This window comes from Mobula birostris, chromosome 30 (assembly GCF_030028105.1).
Source record: "Mobula birostris isolate sMobBir1 chromosome 30, sMobBir1.hap1, whole genome shotgun sequence".
NCBI lineage: Eukaryota > Metazoa > Chordata > Chondrichthyes > Myliobatiformes > Myliobatidae > Mobula > Mobula birostris.
The window spans coordinates 22,884,547-22,906,223 of record NC_092399.1 but is presented as its reverse complement, the minus strand read 5'-3'; the positions used below and the strand labels follow the sequence as shown (position 1 = coordinate 22,906,223).

At 40.0% G+C, this 21,677-nt stretch overlaps 1 protein-coding gene across 2 annotated transcripts in view; it reads left to right on the top strand.

Annotated features, from left to right (window-relative positions):
• angpt2b (angiopoietin 2b) overlaps window positions 1-21,333 on the top strand; it is a 237,846-nt gene extending 216,513 nt beyond the window's left edge. For both annotated transcript variants that reach the window (XM_072247096.1, XM_072247095.1), the window contains exons 9-10: window positions 759-889; window positions 16,032-21,333. In XM_072247096.1, the coding sequence (XP_072103197.1) occupies window positions 759-889; window positions 16,032-16,192 (292 nt within the window). In that variant the 3' untranslated portion in view covers window positions 16,193-21,333. The remainder of the gene's footprint in view (window positions 1-758; window positions 890-16,031) is intronic.
• The last annotated feature ends 344 nt before the right edge of the window (window positions 21,334-21,677 follow it).

The window sequence follows — 21,677 nt, the reverse complement described above, 5'->3', positions numbered from 1 at the left end:
TGTTCTTATCTCTTAATTGCTGAGGGAAGAAAAGTGAAAATGAAGAAGCGTGCAGAATCCAAAAGAAAAGTGATGAAACAAACAAAAAGGAGACAGAGAAAGAGAACGCAAGCAGGAAAAAAAATGGTATTTCACAAATCTTCAAAAAGAATTCACAAACTGCAGAAATGAGATTCTACCTTTTACTTTCTGGGCAAGATAAGTTTATTAGGACTCATGACTGTAATAATAGTTGAGCACCATAGCCAGCACACACTCACTGGCTGAAGGGGCTGTCTTGGTGCTACATCTCTCCTGGATTCAATGTTACTAACGGTTAATTGCTAAATTTAATTCTCTGTGGTAAGCTTGGTGAAGCATTAATGTGCAAATCCAGAAAAATGTAACACATCTGAATCTCAGGCAGGCAAAGAGCCAGTTTTACAAAGTTAATGACAGAACTGTGCAAATCAGCTGCCAAACTGTGCAATTTCACAACTAATTGGGTGCTCCTTCCTCATCAGAAATTATTGGTGGGGCCTACACACAAATTCAGAATGAAATTGCAGAGGATTCTCACAAAAAAATTCAGTCAATACAAATACTGGGATGACCATGGTGTACACTTTCCATATTTATTTTTGCCTGGGTCATAATAACACATTTCTTTTCCCTTCATTTGTTTAAAAGCAAATAACAAAAAAAATGCATTCTACCCAGCCTAAGGGCCGGCTGGCAATTTCTTGCATTCCTTCAATTCTGTGCTGTTTTTCTCACAGGCTCCATATAAAGGGTTACAGTGGAACAGCCGGGAGAACCAGCAGTTTCAGCCCCTCTGGTACACAATTCAGCACCAAGGACGTCGACAATGATGAATGTGGCTGCAAATGCTCCCAGATGGCGTCTGGAGGTAAGACAGAGGAGTTTCATTTTCCAGCTATCTGTTGTTCGTACTGGGAAAATGCTTTCAAAACATTGCAATTTCTTCAGTCTGACCTCCAGTTTTCAGACAAAAAAGGGACTGCAGGAGGAAAGTCACAGTAACAGTTTTCAAAAAAAGACAAGGCAAAAAAGATGATTTCGTAGACCATTAAAATTGTGTCTGTTCCTTATCCACTCATTTATATTTCAAAACAGGTTTTGGTTTAACACTCGATCTCACGCTTATCAGCATTAGGAGTGACTATCAACAGATTTTAATTTTTTCTTTTAAGCTTCAAGAAGTTCTTGGCCAAACTCACTTCTAATTCTAAGAATTGAAAAAGAAACACTAGGAGAACACTTCATGCCAATTGTATATTCCCCTCACCATACTCAAATTATAATTTCTTTTTCCACAATGCCCTTCATTATTTGTCTAAGGTTCTTTAGTCTCAAATCATGTTTACTTTATTACAAGTATTACGAATATCATATTCACAAACAACCAAATGGATAATTGGCTAAGTTCATTTCATTCAAGATCTTGCATCTGTTTCCACTAAAGGAAATAATGCTCAAATGTCACAATAAAGGAGGGAGGCATGGAGAAATTGGATCGAGTAATAATATATAAAGAAGATGCATTTGACAGTTTGACAGCACTCAAGCCTGAACAATAGTGCCTGTACTGCAGAAGCTGAGGGGAGGGGTGATGTATGAGGACTGTAAGAGTGGAAAAGGCAGAAACTATACACAATCCATAAATAAAAGACGCAAAAAGGCTGGTGGGTTGCAGGTAGTCCGTTGATGTTTAGTCAAAAGTAAAGAGATAAACCTGGCATTTAAATGCATGTCAACCTGGCGGGAAACTTCAAGGAAGAATGACTGCCAAATTCAGATGCTTCCTGGGCCTTGACTGGACAATCCGTGCTCTGAAGGTTCCAGTTGTTATCTAAGACCCACATGTTTTGCCAGTCATCATAGTAAGTAGTCCATTAGAGCAGATACTCTCCAGCATGCTGAAGCTCTGTAGATTTGGCAAATCATAAAGGCAATCAAAGTGGTTTGGTTCCTTTATTGCCAAATTGGATCTTAGTAATATAGTTCATGCCACATCTATTGGTTCGGCATTTAGCATTTTCTGAAGAATATCCTCATTATTTTCCCACAGTCACCCATCCAACCATCCATGTAGTTCACAGGGATCAGCAATTACTGGCAGATTAGTTGCTGATTGATTTACAGGGTGTGTTGGTGTTTCCAGACATTGTAGTAGTCTGTACATTTCATAGGAGGAAGGATTGTGTTTTTTCATCATCTTCCAAATTGCAGAGCAAGATGATGTTCAGTCCAGTTCCTGCTACAACAATTCTGATCCTTTTTCCTCCAAATCCCCTCAGCTTATTCTCTCTCAGATGCACGTTAATTTTTTGTTCTTTTGCCACTTACAAAACCTCAATTAGTTTACCAGCACAGCTCTGGGACGTGGGAGGAGTTCCACATTGTCACAGGCAAAACTTGCAAACTCTGCATAAACAGCATCCAAATTGAACCAGGTTCCCTGGAACTACACAGCAACAGATCAAACAGCTCGTCCAATTGTTGATCCCTTCATACAAAAAAAATGGCATTAATATCAGTTTCATCCCTGCATGAGGTGGTCATGCTAGGAAGAATGACAAGAAGGCAGGCAGACCAGAGCAATCTGCAAGAACGGGTGGGAGGGTTACGGTGGGTATGACCAGCAAGGGGTCCCAACAAAGAAAAATATCAAGAGAACTAAATGAGATAAGGATATCAGAAGAGAAATATGACACAGAGTACAGAGAAAATTTACAATTTACAAGGATGTTGTCGAGACTTGAGGACCTGGGTTCTAGGGAAACGTTGAATAGATCAGGAATTTTCCCTGGAGCATAGGAGAATGAGAGGATATTTGATAGAGACATACAAAATAATGAGGGGTATAGAAATGATAAACACAAGCAAGTTTTTTTTTCCCCAGTGAGGTTGGGTGAGACTAGAACTAGAGGTTAAGGTTGAAAGGTGAAATATTTAAGGGGAGTCTGAGAGGGAACCTTTTCACTCAGATGGTGGTGTGAGTGTGCTAGCGGAAGTGATGGATGCAGGTTTGAATGTAACAATTAAGAGAAGTTTGGATAAGTACATAGATGGGTGGGATATGAAGGGCTATGGTGCATGTGCGGCTCAATAGGACAGGGTAGAATAATAGTTCAGTAGGCCAAAGTGTTGACTTCTGTGCCGTGGTGCTCTGCAACTCTATGATATGTTATGTCATAGAGCACTACAACACAGCAGAGCAAGTTCTAAGATCCCTCATGGCCCACACCACTATACAACCTTGTAAATTTGGCGGCCTAGACTGTACCAATAGCTACAAATCAGGAGGAGGTAGAGTGACGATCACCCTGTGCACTCATTAAATGGAATCCTAGTTACCCCATTCCACAACCGCCATCTTTCCATTTCTCCCATCAAGAGCAATCACATGTCCATTTGACCATCATTTTCAGAGGAAGACAATCAGCATTAGCCTTGTCAAAGATGTTTACATTCTGCAAATGAAAACAAAGGAATCCTAAAATGACAATAAGGGAAGAAATTACCCTACAGTTCTGTGCTAAGGTTGAGCTTCAGTCCCAGAGATGAAAGGCCCAGGTTTAATGTTGCCTGTGGTGATTTGATTCAGGATTTCTATTAGAAACAACCTGACGGGCCAGCTGGTGGTGCAACAACATTAGCGCCGGACCCAGGAGCGGAGGTTCCCGGGTTCGAAACCAGTCGGGTCTGTCCCTGAGTACGCTTTCCATCCGTGCCGGGTTAAGTGTCGAGATCACAACTCGACCTCGTAAAATAAAGGGAAAATACTGCAAAAATGTCTGTGTGAGGAGTGGTGCACCACACAGTCTCTCTCTCGCTCAGCACCTTGTAAAAAAAAGCCATGAAAAATGCATCGTCACGGACGCATGCACGTACATGCAAGACGCACACGCACGCAGACACACATGCACAGACTTGCACGCATGCAGGCACACGCCAAAGAGAAAATAAAAGGAAACGACCTGACATCTCGGTTAATATTAATTCATTTTAAGTTAAAATTGCATTTAATCCTTTTAAATAACTACTTTTAGAAAATAAATATGAATATTAAATACAAGAACATTCTTTTATACTTAGTTTTACACAATAGCTGAACATTTGAAATTTTTTACTGCATAAATAAATACTGGGGCTAGAATTTCCCAGAAACCAAATTTACAGCTGCGATCTCTCAGTCATTAATCTTACAGTTCAGTGTCGATGTAATTGCACATCAATGATATCGAGCCTATTATCTGTTGGTGACTGGTGTGACAGCTGCTGTAAGCATAGAAATGGAACAGGTTCCAATCCATAAACCTCAAGGTATTCATTATAAAAACAAGTACTTGAAATGATTTCAAGATGGTAATCAAATTTCCAGATTCTGATCCCTCCTGCTTATCCATCAATCTGCTCAACCATTCCACCGTGGCCACCTTGGGGCCTTTGCCTCTCGGAGGATCCATGCTCCTTGTTCTCTTAGATATTCCCATTTGAATGGCTCCTTCCTTTGCCCTCTCAAATCCCATCAACATTCAACTGAACTTAGCTGCCATACAGCAGGTTTAGTTGTCTGTCAGTCTGTTAGTCTTTACTAAAATAATCTTTACTACAATCGTATCAATGAGGAGAATAAGCACTGACCCTCTTCATTTCTGACTGATGCTCTCAGAATTGGAGTGAGATTTTGTTATCACTGACAAAATCATGGGGAATTAGTTGTTTCCCAGCAAATGTATGTTTAAAGACATGGGTCTTCATTTTCCTGATAGTAGTAATGAGGAGAGGGCATACCCCAGATGCTGAGGGCCTCTAATATGTTTACACCCATGATGAAGCTGACCAAGTCTACAATGCTCTGCAGCTTCTTGCAATCACGTGCATTGGAGGGTCTATATTAAGTGACGAAGCAGTCAGAATGCTCTCCACAGCTATAGGAATCTATGAAAGGACAGTTTGCAAGCTTTGCCCTGATTATCTCAATCAGGTTCTCTTACTTAGAGACTAATTAATCTTTAACATCTATTGGTCTCTGTCTCTACTACCCCGTGTGTCAATTGAACTCTGCTGTATGCATTTTCCTTCTCCAGCTCTAATAATTCTACAGTTTCTGTGTCCAGTCTTATGTTTCCCATCTTGCCCCATTTACCTGCTGGTGTCACATCCACATGTTCCCGATTTCCATCTCCACTGTCGCATCCCCACCTTCCCGATTTCCCTGTCCAGTATCACATCCCCACCTTCCCCGTTTACCTGTCCAGTATCACATCCCTCACCTTCCCCATTTCCCTGTCCGGTGACTCGTTTCCCACCTTCCCAAGTTTCCCTATCCAATGTCATGTCCTCTAACTTTCCCAGTTTCCATGTCCAGTGTCATATCCCCCACGTTCCCCAGTTTCCCTGTCCACTGTCAGGCCTCCCACCTTCCCAGATTCCCTGTCCAGTGGCACATCCCCCATTTTCCCCAGTTTCCCTGTCCAGTGGTACATCCCCCACATTCCCCAATTTCCCTATCCAGTGGCACGTCCCCCCACATTCCCCAAATTCCCTGCCCAGTGGCAAATCACCCACATTCCCTGTTTCCTTGTCCATTATCTCATTTCCCACCATCCCAAATTCCTCTGTCCAGTGTCATATCCCTCATGTTCCCCAGTTTCCCTGTCCAGTGTCACGCCTCCCACGTTCCCAGATTCCCTGTCCATTGGCACGACCCCCACCTTCACGTTTCCATGTCGATTGTCACGTCTCCCACTTTCCCCAGTTTCCCTGTCCAGTGTCTCATCTCCCACCTTCATGAACTCCATGATATTCAAGTTTCTGTTTACCGCAACAATATGTCACCAGATCCAACTTCCTCTTAAACCCTGCCCTTGCTTAAAAAAACACTGCTTCCTTGCATCCTAACACTTCTAACTCAAGATTCACAGGCTCCTGCTTACACCCTGCCTGGCCTCAACCTGCCTTTGTAAAACTTCTCCAGACCATCCCTCTTGCCAGGATTGTTACTATCTCTTGTTCAGTTTTCTCTACTTTACACCCTTTACTTCTCTTTCTCTTTCCTTAGGATCCTTTTTAAAACTCCCCTCCTATTAAACCTTTGGTTACTCAGAATAATTTCATCTTCAGTTCAGAATGAATTTCTGTGAAGCCACTTGGGATATTTTTCTTTATTAGAGGCACCAGATAAATGGAAATGAGTTTTTTTATGTAGTCTTTTGAGCTTCTCAATTAGTTATTCTAATTAGTCAAATGAGCAATCTTCCTCTCTACTTTTTGGTAATATAGTTATGTTTCTATTCAATGGAATTTCGAATCGACAGTTGACACTATCATACAGCTTACTTAAACAAGACTTACTGGAGAATAAACTTCAAGGTCAAATTGTTTAAGTGTCAGGGATGTTTATGGACATTATCTTGCAAAAGTAATTTCCTTTTAGCACACATACATTAAGCAGAAAATTTCCAATATCTTAATGACATTGGCTCTTAAATTTGTATTTTAATCACCTAGTATGGAATAGGTTTCTCAACAATAAATAATACTCTCATAATCTAGCACACTTGGGACTTTAATTGTTAGGAATCAGCAAATCTTCTGGATTATACGATGACATTCATATTAATACCATAACACTCACTTAATTTATTTTTTTAGTCATTACACTGTAGTATAATAAGTTTCCCAAGTTTAAAGGGAATGTGAGAAACACATCCCAGGTTGGATTAAAAGAGCATAGAATTTAGAACCCTGATGATCTGAATAGAGATTGGGGAACCTGACCATTAACTAATCAGAAGAGGTGTAGGAACTGAGGCCCCATGATTAGAAGGTTGTGTGGGAACTGAGAAAACATAGAAAGTGGGGTCACAGTAAGTAGAAATGAACGCAGGGACTGGAGCCTGGAATTTGCCCTTTGCTGGTTTCCAAAACAAGTTTTCTCTGTTGCAAAGTGACGTTCTGCAGTGAATTTCAACCCTTCTGATGTGACACAATATGTCAACACATGACGTGTCCTCTGTAATGTATTGAAGTTGAGTAATGAGGTAAGATTGGGTGGAAAGGGAAGTGAAATCCTCCAAACTAATCCATCTTAGTTACTTTTTTCTCTGACTTTCAGAAACATTCAGAAACTATTAAAATCATTTATGCTATTCAAACTATTAATGAGGATTTAATTATGTTTAGTTTTCTTATAACAATTCTCAGACACAAAAATATAGAAATGCTTTTAAGTAATTCAACTCAAATAAAAGGTAATTGATAGGCACCTTGGTCCCACACAGCCATCCAACTCAATTGATATCAAGTTCAAGTTCAAATTCAGGTTCAGTTTATTGCTATTCAACCACACACATGTATGCTGCCAAATGAAACAAATGTTCCTCCAGACCAAGGTGCACAACACAGTACGTATAGCTCATACACGTAACACATGAAGTAATATTACCACAATTAAATTAACAAATAATAAGATACATATATGTTACAAGTTAAAAGGTAAACAGTATAATGCTACTGGAGCTTCATACATGATTGGACCTGGGTGGCGGCTGGGATATCAGTAGTCTCACGGCCTGGGGGACTTCGCTGTTTCCCATCCTAACAGTTCTTGTCCTGATGCTATGGTACCTCCTGCCTGATGGTAGGGGGTCAAAAGAGATTGATGGACGATGGGATGGATCACTGACAATGCTAAGGGTCCTGCATATGCAGCACTCCTTATAAGTATCTCTAATGGTTGGAAGAGAGATTCCAATGATCCTCTCAGCAGTTTTATGCAATTCTTTGTAAGGACTTGCAGTCAGACACCTTACAATTCTCATGCCAGATGTTGATGCTGCCTGTGAAAATTAGTTAAAATGTGGGCAGTGGGGGAGGGCAGAGAGCCTCAGTCACCTCAGGAAGTGGAGACGCGACTGAGTTTTCTTGACCAAAGAGGTGGTGTTGAGGGACCAGCTGAGATTGTCCGTTATGTGCACTCCCAGGAACTTGGTGCTCATAACTCTCTCCAGGGAGGAGCTGTGTGTGTGCAGTGAGGAGTGGTCAGTCTGCTGTTTCCTGAAGTGATTGCTGTCACTGAACCAGATCCAACTTGGCACATGTTGTACACCTGCATTGCCATGGAAAATTGCTTTGTCTTCTAACTCCCACATCGGCGTTACAAAGCATTAAATTCAAATAGTTGTCAAGATCTAGTTGTCAAGAATAATGTCCAGTTCTGGTTGCCTCACTATAGGAAGGATGTGGAAGCATTGGAAAGGGTACAGAGGAGACTTACCAGGATGCTGTCTGGTTTAGAGAGTATGGACTGTGATCTGAGATTAAGGGAGCTAGGGCTTTACTCTTTGGAGAGAAGGAGGATGAGAGGAGACGTGATAGAGTTATACAAGATATTGAGAGGAATAGATAGAGTGGACAGCCAGCGCCTCTTCCCCAGGGCACCACTGCTCAGTACAAGAGGACATGGCTTTAAGGTAAGGGGTGGGAAGTTCAAGGGGGATATTAGAGGAAGGTTTTTTACTCAGAGAGTGGTCGGTGAGTGGAATGCACTGCCTGAGTCAGTGGTGGAGGCAGATACACTAGTGAAATTTAAGAGACTACTAGACAGGTATATGGAGGAATCTAAGGTGGGGGGTAATATGGGAGGCAGGGTTTAAGGGTCAGCACAACATTATGGGCTGAAGGGCCTGTACTGTGCTGTACTATTCTATGTTCTATGTTCTATCCAAAAGCCATTGTCAGTTGTATAAGGTGACCTCAGCAGTTATATGAATAAATACTGATATTGCTATTCAAAATTTGAAAATCCTTAAATTTTACTTATTTGTGTTGAATTTGTATATACTGATCAAATAAAGACTTCTAAGTGTTCAGAGAGTGTGAGTGATCCATATCCATATGTATCATTATCCTGTTGTTGAGAATTTGTGTCAAGATATTTTGTGAATTTGTCCTTTGCACTCTTTCGTCTATGTAGAAGTTGTGCCGATATTATCACCCCATAAACTGCATTCTTGGCGGCATGCAGAGACAGCTATCTGCTGTGCTCTGGTTCCAAAATTCAGTTTTATTGAAGTCAATGGAACTTAATTAGAAGCAGACTACAATATACAATGCTGCAATATTGCACACTTCAAGTGGGTCTAATTTAATCCCAAATAAAACCAGAAAATGTTGAAAGTATTCAGCAGGCCAGACAATATTCATAAAGAAAGGAAAAGGGAGTAAACTGATCATTTCATGGTTGTCCTGTTGGTCACAGACAGTATTATCTGCAGCTGTCCTCACACCAGACTCTTTGACATTTCTGATCACCTGTTTAAGATGAATAGAAGTTTAAGAATACTGTAAAGGGAAATAAATGGTTTATGAGACTGAAGGTGTGGCTCTGAAAGCTTGTGGCTTCATATTGGGTCAGATAGTCCCTTCCAATGTTATAAAATCGTAAATAACAAACAGAATCAATTTTATTTAGGCTACTTTGCCCTCTACTTGCATCAGTATGTCTTTGAAAGTATTTTATTTTTCTGTCCATAATCACCATACTTTTAAGCAATTTTCACAGTTAACTCCATTTTACTTCTTTCTTCATAACCTTTTATTTACACTTTAAAAAAAATAATGCACCTCTGGGTTGGCCGTCAGCATCACTGAGTTCCAACTCTTATCAAAATTAATCATGTTATGGCCACCATCACCTCGGGTGGCATGAGTTCCATTTTCTTTGTGCTAGCTGGGTCAGCTGCCATAATAAAGTTAAACTGTGAATTGTTCCCGGAGGCACTTTGTCATGTTGTGTTATGAAGCAATCATGCATTACATTTACCACGTCTAAATTTAAACCATATGGACAATCACGCTTTATTCCTGATTAGTTCAAAATTAGAGTCGGGTTTAGTATCACTGCCATATATCATGAAGTTTGTTATTTTCTAGCAAAGTGCAGTGCCATACATAAAATACTATAACTTACAATAAGAAATATATATATATGTATACAAATAAAATGAAGTAACTAGAACAAAAATAGTGAGGCAGGGTTCATGGGTTGGTTTAATGTCTGTTCAGAAAGTTCATGTCTTCACTTTCAGGCTCCTGTATCTCCTCTGTGATGGTAGTGATGAGAAGAGAACCTGTCAGAAGCTGCAGTTGTCCTTAATGATGGGTGCCACTTTTTTGAGGCATCGCCATTTGACATGCCCTTAATGCTAGGGAGGCTAGTGCCCATGATGGAGCAGGCTGCGTTTTCATCTCTCTTCAGCTTTTTCCGATCTTGTGCATTGCTCCCCCCCACCACCCCCATACCATATCGTAATGTACCCAGTTAGAATGTTCTCCCTTATACATCTTTAGTGACATACCAAATCTCCTCAAACTAATGAAATATAGCTGCTGGAGTATCAATATGTTGGGTACAGGATAGATCTTCAGAGATACTGATGCCCAGTAACTTCGAGTTTCTCACCATTTCCACTGCTAACCCCTCTTTGAGAATGGTGTGTTTTCCTTCAACTCCTCCGTCCTGAGTCCACAATTAATTCTCTGATCTTACATGGAGTGCAAGTTTATTGTTGTGATAACACTCAACCAGTTGATCTATCTCACTGCCAAACACTACCTCATCACTATTTTTTGCCTACTCACCTTTCAATAATCTTATCTCACCATTAGGTCCTGCTTTTGAGCATGTCATGTATATTAAAACGATATTGCATGAATTATGTCAGCTTAATTTTACTTGGTATAGATTTTCACTGCTGTAGTGTATTTAGTGATCTCCAGGCATCACAAAGCACATTAAAATCAGTGAAAACCTAGACTGCCTTAGTCAAGAAAACACGTTAGCTAATTTGCGCACAGTGAAACTTTGCTTCATCATTTAATGCTGAAAATCTAGTTCATGAATGGGGACTAGCTAACCTAATCAATCTGAGGACAAGGGAAAGAAGAGCATATGTACTCCATTTGGTTGTCCACGATTCACCAGGAGCATAGCTGACCTTTTATTTCAGCATCCTTTTCCAGCACTTTCCCCTTATTCTGCAATTCCCTTCATATCCATAAATGCAGTAAACATCAGTTCGGATGAGCCTCATCACGGAGTCTCCACTCATTTCGGGCAGAGGATTCCACAGAATCCATACCCTCTGCCTGAAGAAATTTCTCCTTGTCTCAATCGGAAATAGTGTTGTGCTTCTTGTGTGGCTGTTGACTCTTATTTACAGTCAAAGTGAAACAGCCTGTACTCAGCATGTCAAACCCAGGCAAAATTCTACAAATTTCAAGTAGATCTTCTTTCATGCCCTCAAAATGGTAAGTATACAAAACTTTGACATGAGGAAATCTGCAGATGATGGAAATTCAAGCAACACACACACAAAATGCTGGTGGAACGCAACAGGCCAGGCAGCATCTATAGGAAGAGGTATAGTCTTCGTTTTGGGCCAGGACCTTTCGTCAGGACTAACTGAAAGAAGAGATAGTAAGAGATTTGAAAGTCTCTTCTTTCAGTTAGTCCTGACGAAGTATACAAACTTGATTACTCAATCTCTCCTCGTAACAGCAAATACATAATCACTGGGACCACCCTGACGAATCTTCACTATATTCATTTAATCCAAGTACAGTACATCATGTTTAGGTAGGACACAGAAACATTGAATTCTCCAGGTGTGGTCTCACCAAAGCCACAGCTATTTTGAATAATATACTTCTGTGCCTATAATCATCTCCAGGTACAATTAAGGCAAATATACAATTTATCTTTCCTATTGCCTGCTGAACTCAAGTTGTTGATTTTTATTATATATGACAAATTTAGGTCACTTAGAATATCCACATTATCCCAATTCTCACCAATTAACCTTTATTTTCTGCTTTAAGAACATAGAACATTAAACAGTACAGGACCTGTGACCCACAATGTTGTGCCAAACTAATTAAGCTAATGATGCCTAATTAAACAAATCCCTTCTGCCTGCACTTGGTCCGTATCCCTCCATTCTCCACATATTCATGTGCCAATCTAAAAGCCTCTTCAGCACATAAGAATCAGAATCAGGTTTAATATCACCGGCACATTTCCTGAAATTTGTTAACTCTGTGACAACAGTGCAATGCAGTACGTGATAAGTTAGAAAAAAACTGTGAATTACAGTAAGTATATACATATCAAATAGTTAAATGCATAGTGCAGAAACAGAAATAATAAAGTAGTGAGGTAATGTTCATGGGTTCAATGTCCATCTTAGAAAATAGATGGCAGAGGGGAGGAAGCTGTTTCTGAATCACTGAGTGTGTGCCTTCAGGCTTCCGTACCTCCTACCTGATGGTAGCAATGAGAAGAAGGCATGCCCTAGGTAGTGGGGGTCCTTTAGGATGGACACCATCTTCTTGAGTCACCGCTCCTTGAAGATGTGTTGGATACTACAGAAGCTATTGCCCACCGTGGAGCTGACTAATTTTCCAACACTCTGCAGCTGACTTTGATCCAGTGTGGTAGCCCCCACCAAACCACCCCCCCACCCTCCCTTACCAGCTGGTGATGCAGCCAGTTAGAATGCCATCCATGGTACATCTGTAGATATTCACAAGCACCTTTGGTGACCATACCAAATCTCCTCAAACTGCTAATGCAATACACTGCCTTCTTTACAGCTGCATCGATATGTTGGGACACGTTATGTCCTCAGAGATATTAACACCCAGGAACTTGAAATTGCTCTCTCTCTCCACTTCTGATCTGCCAATGAGGACTAGTGTGTGCACATCCAACTATCTCCAGCACCAACCTAGCAGAACATTACCGATTCCTATTCTCGGTATTTAAAAATAAATCCCCCATACATCCTCTTTGAACCTCCCACCTCTCACCTTAAATACATGCTCACTAACACTATCTATGCCTCTGATCATTCTATCAACTTTAATCAGGTCTTTTTTCAGCCTTTGATTCTCCAGAGAAAAACCTAGCTTGTGACTATAATTTCCAATGATTCCGCCATATATTGCACTTGTCCATTCATATAGCCTTTTTCTGCTGAAATAGCTTTACAATCTCTTTTTACTTAAATCTCACAATACTGTAGAAAGATAAGTTAAAGTTTTCTTTTCCTGCAGACGATTCCATTTCCTTTTATTTTGTTTCAGTTTTCCTGTATTTGTAGTTCATAATTAAATCCAAACACATGTACTGATCTGACACAAGTAATTTGGCAGCATTTTACACATCAATGTCTCATTTCACAGGTGTTTCTGTGAGCATGCTTGATTAGCTTAATAACTTAACACAGGCTTGGTTATTGAAGCAGTAAAGTAACATAAACAGTTGTAAATTTGGCTGTCCCCAACTCCTTTAACACATGCCAAATGTAATATTCCCACCAAAAGTGTAAAGCAGAGGGGATATCTTCTGAAGCTGAAAGGATATTTTGAAGCTGGGAATGAGAGAGATACTGGGACATGTGACTGTTTGAATGGCTGGCAAAATTGATGCTGCAATAAATTCTTTACAGTTTAATATCTGATCAAGGACACTTCTTTTCTTCTTCTAGACGCTTTTGGTTCTTTGGTTCTTTAATCTCGAATGGTTTAAATTAAGGAACTCCAGCACCACATATGTCAATTTGAAAAGAAGCAGATTCACCAAGGGCTTGCTTAAAGATTTTTTCTTCTCTCCTTCATATCTCAAATAGCTCGAAAATGTACAATCTGTATAGACTGCAATCCTGAGACTGTTGGTCCACAGACCTGATCTAAATATTTAAGGCCAATTGTCCAGTCCCTTAGTGAGGAAGCACTGCACTGTTGAGTGTGTCATCTTCCAGGGAAATTTTAAACCCAGGCCCCTCTGCAATCCTGGGAGGGTGTTAGTAGATTCCATGGTGACAACCAAGAGGAAGAAAAACATTTTTCTCCAGGGTATTTTTCAACCAAAATCTAAAAGCAAATGACTTAGTTGATATATCTTGTAGATCTTGCAGAACATTTTGTAAGTGGAAACCATGGCAAAAACAAATAGATATTTGTAGAGAACCCAATTTTGAGGCACATGATTTAGCAAGTTTGCCACCTTCATTTATGAACACAACTATATTGCATGATTTTACCATATGAACATTTGTAGAACTGTCTCGCCCTCATTTTCAACCGTTCTTGTCAACAAGGGTGGGAAGATTTTTTATACCCTTTCCGTTAAATGGATCTGAGATTTCCCATTTGGTTACTGAATTATTTATCTGATATTCTGCCTATTTACAAAGCAAGCATCGATTAATTCTGCAGTAATACACAAAGGTTTGGAGGAATTCAGCAAATCAGGCAGCATCAATGGAAGGAAATGGGCAGTTGACACAACAGACCTGGACTCTTCATTTGGACTGGAATGAAATAGTGGAGGTATTCAGTATAAAATGCTGGGGTGGGGGTGTGGGGAGAAGGGTTGGAGCAAGATCTAGCAGGTGATAAGCAGGTGAGGGAGGGGTTAAAATGGGAATGATGTAAGAAGCTGGAAGGTAGTAGATAGGAGTGACAAAGGGCTGAAGAAGATTGAAGCTGATGGGAGACCACAGTGGATCATGGGAAAAAAGGGAAGGAGGCAGGGAGAGGAACTAGTGGGAGGAATATATGGGCAATGGGCAGTTGGAGAGGGTGGGGACTAATAGGATAAGGTCAAAATGGGAAGAGACAGAGGGGTGTGTATATCATTAAATAAATGGAAATTCATGCCATCAAAGTGGAGACTACCAAGGAAGGATATGAGCTGCTGTTCCTCATATTCAGCATTTTTATCTGATCCCATCACCCATTTCCCTCACTAGATGCATCTATCACCAGTCAGCTCTTACTCCCCCTACCATTCCAACTTTTTATACGGGCCTATCTCCCCTGTTTCTTTCCAGTACTACTGTAGAGTTTTAACCTGAAACATTGACCCCATTGCCCTCCACAGATGCTGCCTGCCCCTCTAAGTCCCTGAAGCTCCAGGGTGTGTTACTCCAGATTTCCAGAAACTGCACTCTCTTTTGACTCCATTAATACTGTCACAAATTTTGCTGGAAATCATTAGTAATTCTACAATCCACCTCTCTTCTCATGACCTATTTTAGTTCTTACTCATTTGTATATGTATGACTTCCATATCAAAATAATGGTCTCTGTGTTTCTATAGAAGGGTGCATTAGCTAACTGAACTGAACATTAAAAAACAGAAGATGTTAGAAATCAATATCTAAGGTGTAATGAGAATTAATAGTTATTTGTATTTAGTGTCTTTTAAAATATTTTATTTTACGTTGCATTATAAATTGATTGTCACAACCTCAGCAACCCAAGTTTAGTCCTGACCTCTGGAGTATGCACATTCTACCCATATCCACTTGGGCTTCTTGTGCATTTCCCCTGCAGCCCAAAGACATGGGCCTTAAGGGGTTAATTGGCCAGTATAAACTGTCTCTAGTGTGCAGGTGAACAGAAAAAAAATTGGTCATCTTTATGGGTTTGCGGGTCACTAAAATGGGTTTAATGTCAGATTGGTGTAAATCAGTGCTCTAAGAATGTCACGGACCCAAAGGGCAGAAGGACATTTTATCCGTGCAAGATGACTCTAAGTTCACTCAGTTGCTCATTCTTAACCTTTTGCCTATTCCACTTGATTGTCTTTCCTGGAAATGAAAAACAGCTAATCAGGATAATAGTGCCACCAATATTCCATGATCAGTAAACAGCTAATTTGAATCGTCTTTAGCATACAGTATAGCCAAGACTGGGAGCTTGTTACACAGAGAATCATGCATTAGTGTTCTTGTCTTATTAGACTTCTGCACAATAAGTTGCCCTTTATGTCTGGAAAACCACTGTACCTTATTGAAGTGTTGCCATGTAAAGTAGTATTTTGAAGAAGGTGTTTTAAATGGTACTGTGTCAATCATAATGAATCAGCCATGATGGAATGGCAGAGCAAACTCTGGGCCAATAGCCTAATTCTGCTGCAATGTCTTATGGTCATTTGCTTTTGTCCACAGGATGGTGGTTTCAGGCCTGTGGCCCTTCTAACCTGAATGGCATGTATTACTCAGGCGGGATGAATACAATTCGATTTAATGGGATCAAGTGGCACTACTGGAAGGGCTCGCACTACTCCCTCAAGTCCACAACTATGATGATCCGACCTGTGGCTTTTTGAGCACTACACTGGAATTGCTTTCCTGAACAGCTGATAGAATTTGTCATCACTTAAGGGATATTCCGCGTGCACCACACAAATGCTGATTTAATGATATTAAATCACTTAGCACACACTGGTGGGAAGTCAAATTTGAAGGTGTCACCCTTAGCTACCAGCCTGCAAATCACAGGAAAATCATTTCATTTTAAATCTTCCTACCCATCTTCAGTGATGAAAAGTTTGACAGGAAGTCTCTCAGCAGCAGGCTAAAAAGAGAATATTAAATGATTTACAATTGAACTAGGGCCTGAAATAGAAGAGACCCTCAGGGCTTCTCCAGTTCAACCTGAATGTTGTGTCAACCATTGGCGACACTGAGTTTCAGGACAAAGTCTGTTTAAAAATGTTTATTTTCTGTCAGCTGCCTTCACCATTGTTTTCAGAACATCCACTTTTGTATCTGTGCGCACCGTGAGCAGGTATTGAGTCTAACGAGCACAGCAGAAAGATTCATGAATGCATCATATCTAACTACTTAACCTATGTTTGGGCACTTCTTTTGTAAACCTTTTTTTCTTCTTTAGGAAAGAAAAGCACTGCATATTTATGTTATGTTTTTATTCATCTGGATTCTTTCCAGAATTCTGAGGAAGGCAAGTTTTCTGCTCCCTCAATAGCAAATATGTACAGCCTCTTCCAAACACTTATTTGCTCGCTGGCTATCACAACGTATTTGTATTCTAACAGATGTTCCATTCACTACAGAGCTAACTGTTTGCATCAGTGCAATTTCAACATTTTATGTGATGTCGCAATGATAAAAAGAAACAAAGAACAGAATCTGAGGCCAGACCATATCATTCCTCTGTGTATATATCCCATTACATGTCTTCCAGTACCTGTCACCTTGGTCACATTACTCGTTTGCATTCAGTGACTGCTGTATAACCTGCTGTGAGAGTTTCAATTATTGCTTGCTGAAATCTGAACAAACTCATCCAGTTTGATTGCCACTTTCAATTGAAAAATGATTGTTTCTGAGATCAAGACTGTTCTGGGAATAGGTTATTGTGCTTCCAACTATTATTCCCAAAGTTCTTGTTCTTCAATAGGACGAGGAATTAGGGAGGAAGTCAGATGTCAAATCTGTGAGCAAACAAATTAACTCGCTGTAATGATTCATTTGGGATGGTTGCAACTGGGAGACAATCTTAAAGCAATTAACTATTGGTTTTGTTTTCAAAACAAAACTGGTTCACTAACAGATTAAAGCATCCCATTGACACTGCATATAATTTTACAAATAAATACTTTATTTATAAACAATAGAATGCATTCACATGGCAGAAGAATATTCCATTCTCATGCAAGGTTCACAATATATCAGCCTGACATCAACTCTTCTGTTCCACAACTAAACAATCTGATGCAGATTCCAGTCCTATAATGTGACCTTAAATTAAGGCTGTTCTCTACAGAGGCTTTGCAATGGCTGCTCACAATCATGTATCTTGGTGTCTGGCTGTCTGCAGAATTTAATAGTGAACAGCTCTTGCTCTCAAGGACAAGCATATTTTGAGCAGACCAGAGGCTATTTTTCACCAAGTCATCAATTTTCCAACAGCAGTTGTTTGTGTCACCGAGCATTCCAGGAAACAGCCAGCAGGGCTTTGAGTTACTTGTTATGCAGGCATTTGGGATGAACTGCAACAAAGACAATTGCATCACTTCTTGACAACACGCAATCCAGAAGGAGTTGGATGACAGTCTCCTCCCCAACGCAGCAGCATTGAGGCCAGCATGCAGCCATGCTGATTCTCAGTCTGTGCAATCGGGACCTGTCAAGGAGAGCACATTTCTTAACATCAGTCAAGCAATGTCTTGTTGTTTACTTGAAAGATCTGGTGACAGAGGTCAAGAGTCATAGCATTAAACAACATAGAAATGGGCTTTTGACTCAAGTCATCCCCACTGACCAAGCTACCTTCGTGAACTGGTCCCATGTGTCCATGTTTGCCCACGTCCCACTAAACAAGGTGCTCCCAACCTGATGCACCAATGTTGCTGGCCATCCATTCAAGCCCACCCATTTGTAATTCAGAGACAAAAGAACATTGCAGATGCTGTAGTCTAGAGCAAAAAAAAAACAAGCTGCTGAAAAGGAACTAAATGTGTCATGCTGCATCTGCAGAAGGAAAGGGGCAGCTGACGTCCAGCCCAGATGAAGTACCTTGAACCACAATGTCAACAGTTCATTTCACAGATGTTATCTGACACATTGAGTTCCTCCAGCAGTTTGTTTTTCACTCTGGGGTTCTCCTTTTCAAACTCTCTTGTTCTTACTTCTTTTTAAAATTCTGCCTAAAGTAAATCACATTCACATGATTTTTGATGATATGCCCTAACTTGAAATACAGTATAGGTTCAATTATTCATTTGCATAATACAAAAACGCAAGTCATTGTTGCTGTTGGGACTTGGTGATAACAAATCAAAGCATTATCTAAAAGAAACATTCGAGACTGTGAGAGATGCAAGCAAACTTTACACAAACTTCAGTTTTTTCCAACTTCAGTAGATTTTCTCCACTTCCCCTGCTGTGTCTATTGTGTCACCTCTGCTACAACAATAGCAGACGACTGACAATCCTTCTGATCTCCTGAGTTTGAAACTGCTGAAGTGCTTGTGTAAGAACGTCAGGGGCTGAATCTCAGCTTTCAGCCACCCTCTGCTGAACTGCAAATGCAGTGTAGCAGGAATACAATTCAGCCTGGAATTATGTTGTCACAATAATTGTTCGGCAGGTTTTTGCCAAAAGAATTGCAATATTAATAATCCAATTGAAAGCGTTAATTGCATAACATGGCTCTTGACTTTTCGTCTTTCATTTCACATCCACTTAGTCTGTAAAGTGAACACAGTTGCATATTCAAATATTGGGATACTGCACCTAGTAAAATAGATTGGATCCATCAAACAGAGGTTGAACATTACAACCAATTGCAACAACAACTAATTGTGGCACAGACTCTAAAGGAGATCACTTAATAATACTTTGTGAAATGTAAATTTTATAAAATGCTCCATTTCTGACAGCATGTCAGATGTTAAAATGAATCCTATCTGACCAGTCCTATCCTTGTAGGAGAATCAATTAAGGCATCTGGAATTGACAATGATTTAGTCTTTAACGGGCCAAATAAGGTTTATGCTTAAACACATCCAAGGATTTTGTCCCTTAAATTGTTCATTCAAGTAAGTAATATTAAAAATACTGATTAAGTGGTTATTATTTCCAGGAAATGGTATTGACATGTTATAGCTTAATTATTTACAGTTTCCAATATACATTAATATTGGGAAAGATTACAGTTACTTACTCTGCCAAAAGAAAAGTTTCAAGTTGATATGCAATAACTAGTAAATATTTTATGTATTTTCTTTGGTAAAAAAAACAATGAAGCATGGACATATAATTTACAGCAGCTTTTGGGTTAATTTAAGAAATAAAAGTATCTACAGACCTGCTTGTGTTTTTCTACATAATGTCTGCTTGAAATGCAAGTTGAGGAGTGGAATGATACCTTTATTCATAAGTGACAAATGTAATGCAGATGTTTATCTCCTTTCTGTGCTCGACATTTGCAAGTATGTTGTTCCCGAGTAGAACATAATTGTTATCGTTTCTTTGGGAGCGACATCATTCCTGCAATTCCATTGTTGGGAAAGATTCGCCCCTGGTGCATCTGATGCATTGTCTACATTTGACGTAGCAAATGACATCATTCCTCCTCCAATGACCTTTTTGAAATCTTCTCTGAGATTTTTTTTCTCTCTGAGGAGTAACTAGCATTGGGCAGTGTTAAGTCAACTATGTTCTCAAAATGCTATTCCATTCTGGGACCCCACTCAATTTAAACATGATACTTAATTGGAATCTCCTGGATTCTACCTCCAAATCAGTGCCAACCCTCACTCCCAGCCCCCACCTCCCTCTATTCACTGATTATACTTCACTTAGTCCAGCAGAGTACCTTTTGATTGCCCTTCACCTCTGGATCCCAGCTGATCCAACACTTCGATCCCTGATTCCCAGCTGCTCATTTCTCTGAACTTTTGGCCTCAACACCAGCTCTCCGGAAAGAATCCTGAACTCCTCTGTCATCTACACCCTTACACAAACAAACGTGACGTCCATCTCTGGTCAGCCAGCTGTTCTCAGAATTCAGACTCTGACCACCAGCCCTCCCTCATTGCAAAGTTAGTCTCAATGCCATGCATTTATTTAGCTTTACATGCCATACAATGTTCAAAGGAAGATATATGGTGGCTCTTTAACAGCATCCTAGACCTCTGGGACAAACGAAGTTCAGAACAGCAAGACAAGTTCCAAATAGCCACTGGCATGCTGTGATACACCAATGTGGCATGCATAATTTCTAGGATGCATACTTTCTTTGCACATTTGCAATGAAGATTTCGTCGCACCAGGTGTGCAGTTATTGATGTTCCACGCTCTTTGTAACTGGATGAGTTACCCATGCGATTTATCTCTTATCATTCTGTAACATACGGGAAGCACCAGGCACAGACCAGGCTCTTTTGAAAAGGAACTAAGGAGCTGTAAGTGGGTACAGCCGGGGAGAGCCAGGTGCTACTATTTCCTCACGCCAACATCCACCAACGGTGATGCTGCTGCATACTGGGCAAACTTGTTGCCTTATGCAGTCTGTGAACAGATGGAGTTCCCAAGAGAAGGTTGAGTGAAAAGTGAAAACAATCAACAAAAGGAAGAATGAAGGAAAATCTTATGAGAGTTGACTATGTTATCAATCAATGTTCAGGTCATAAATGAAATTCTGATTTCCATGAAAATCCTGGTCAGGTTAAGTAAATTAAGAGGCACTTGAGTTCTAGGAAACAAACCATGCAGTAGTCAAAACTCCTCAGACAGTTTATGTAAAACTTGACAATTATGAATAATAATGAAGATGTGTATAATGGCAGTAGAGTCTTGCCTTACAGTACGTGCACTATAATTTGATTCCCACTTTCTGAAGGAGCAATAAATCTTGATGGTTCTAATTGTGGAATAAACCAATGTATACAAGGGCCAATTTGTTCATTCATTAAATCTACAGTGAAAAATAAAGTTTAATATCAGGTTTTGTTGCATCACACTGATCTTTGGTCTCCAATATAAAGCCTTTAAAAAATAGAAAATATTAATTGTACTGCCTATATCGACTCATTTAGAATACAAATGTGAAAAAACATGTAGTCTGCAAAATCTGGGGATATCATTTCTACTCCTGATGTAGCCAGAGTAAGTTCGTTTTGCAAAAAGACTCCGTTCGGAAAAATCAAAAAAAGTGGAAAGAAATGTATGCTGCGGAGTTGTGTGGTATTGAAACACGAAAAAGGAAGCTGAGTTTGGATGTTGTCTGATTAAGATCATTATGGTGTGCTGCATTTAAGGCTGATTTACAGGTGAATGTTCTGA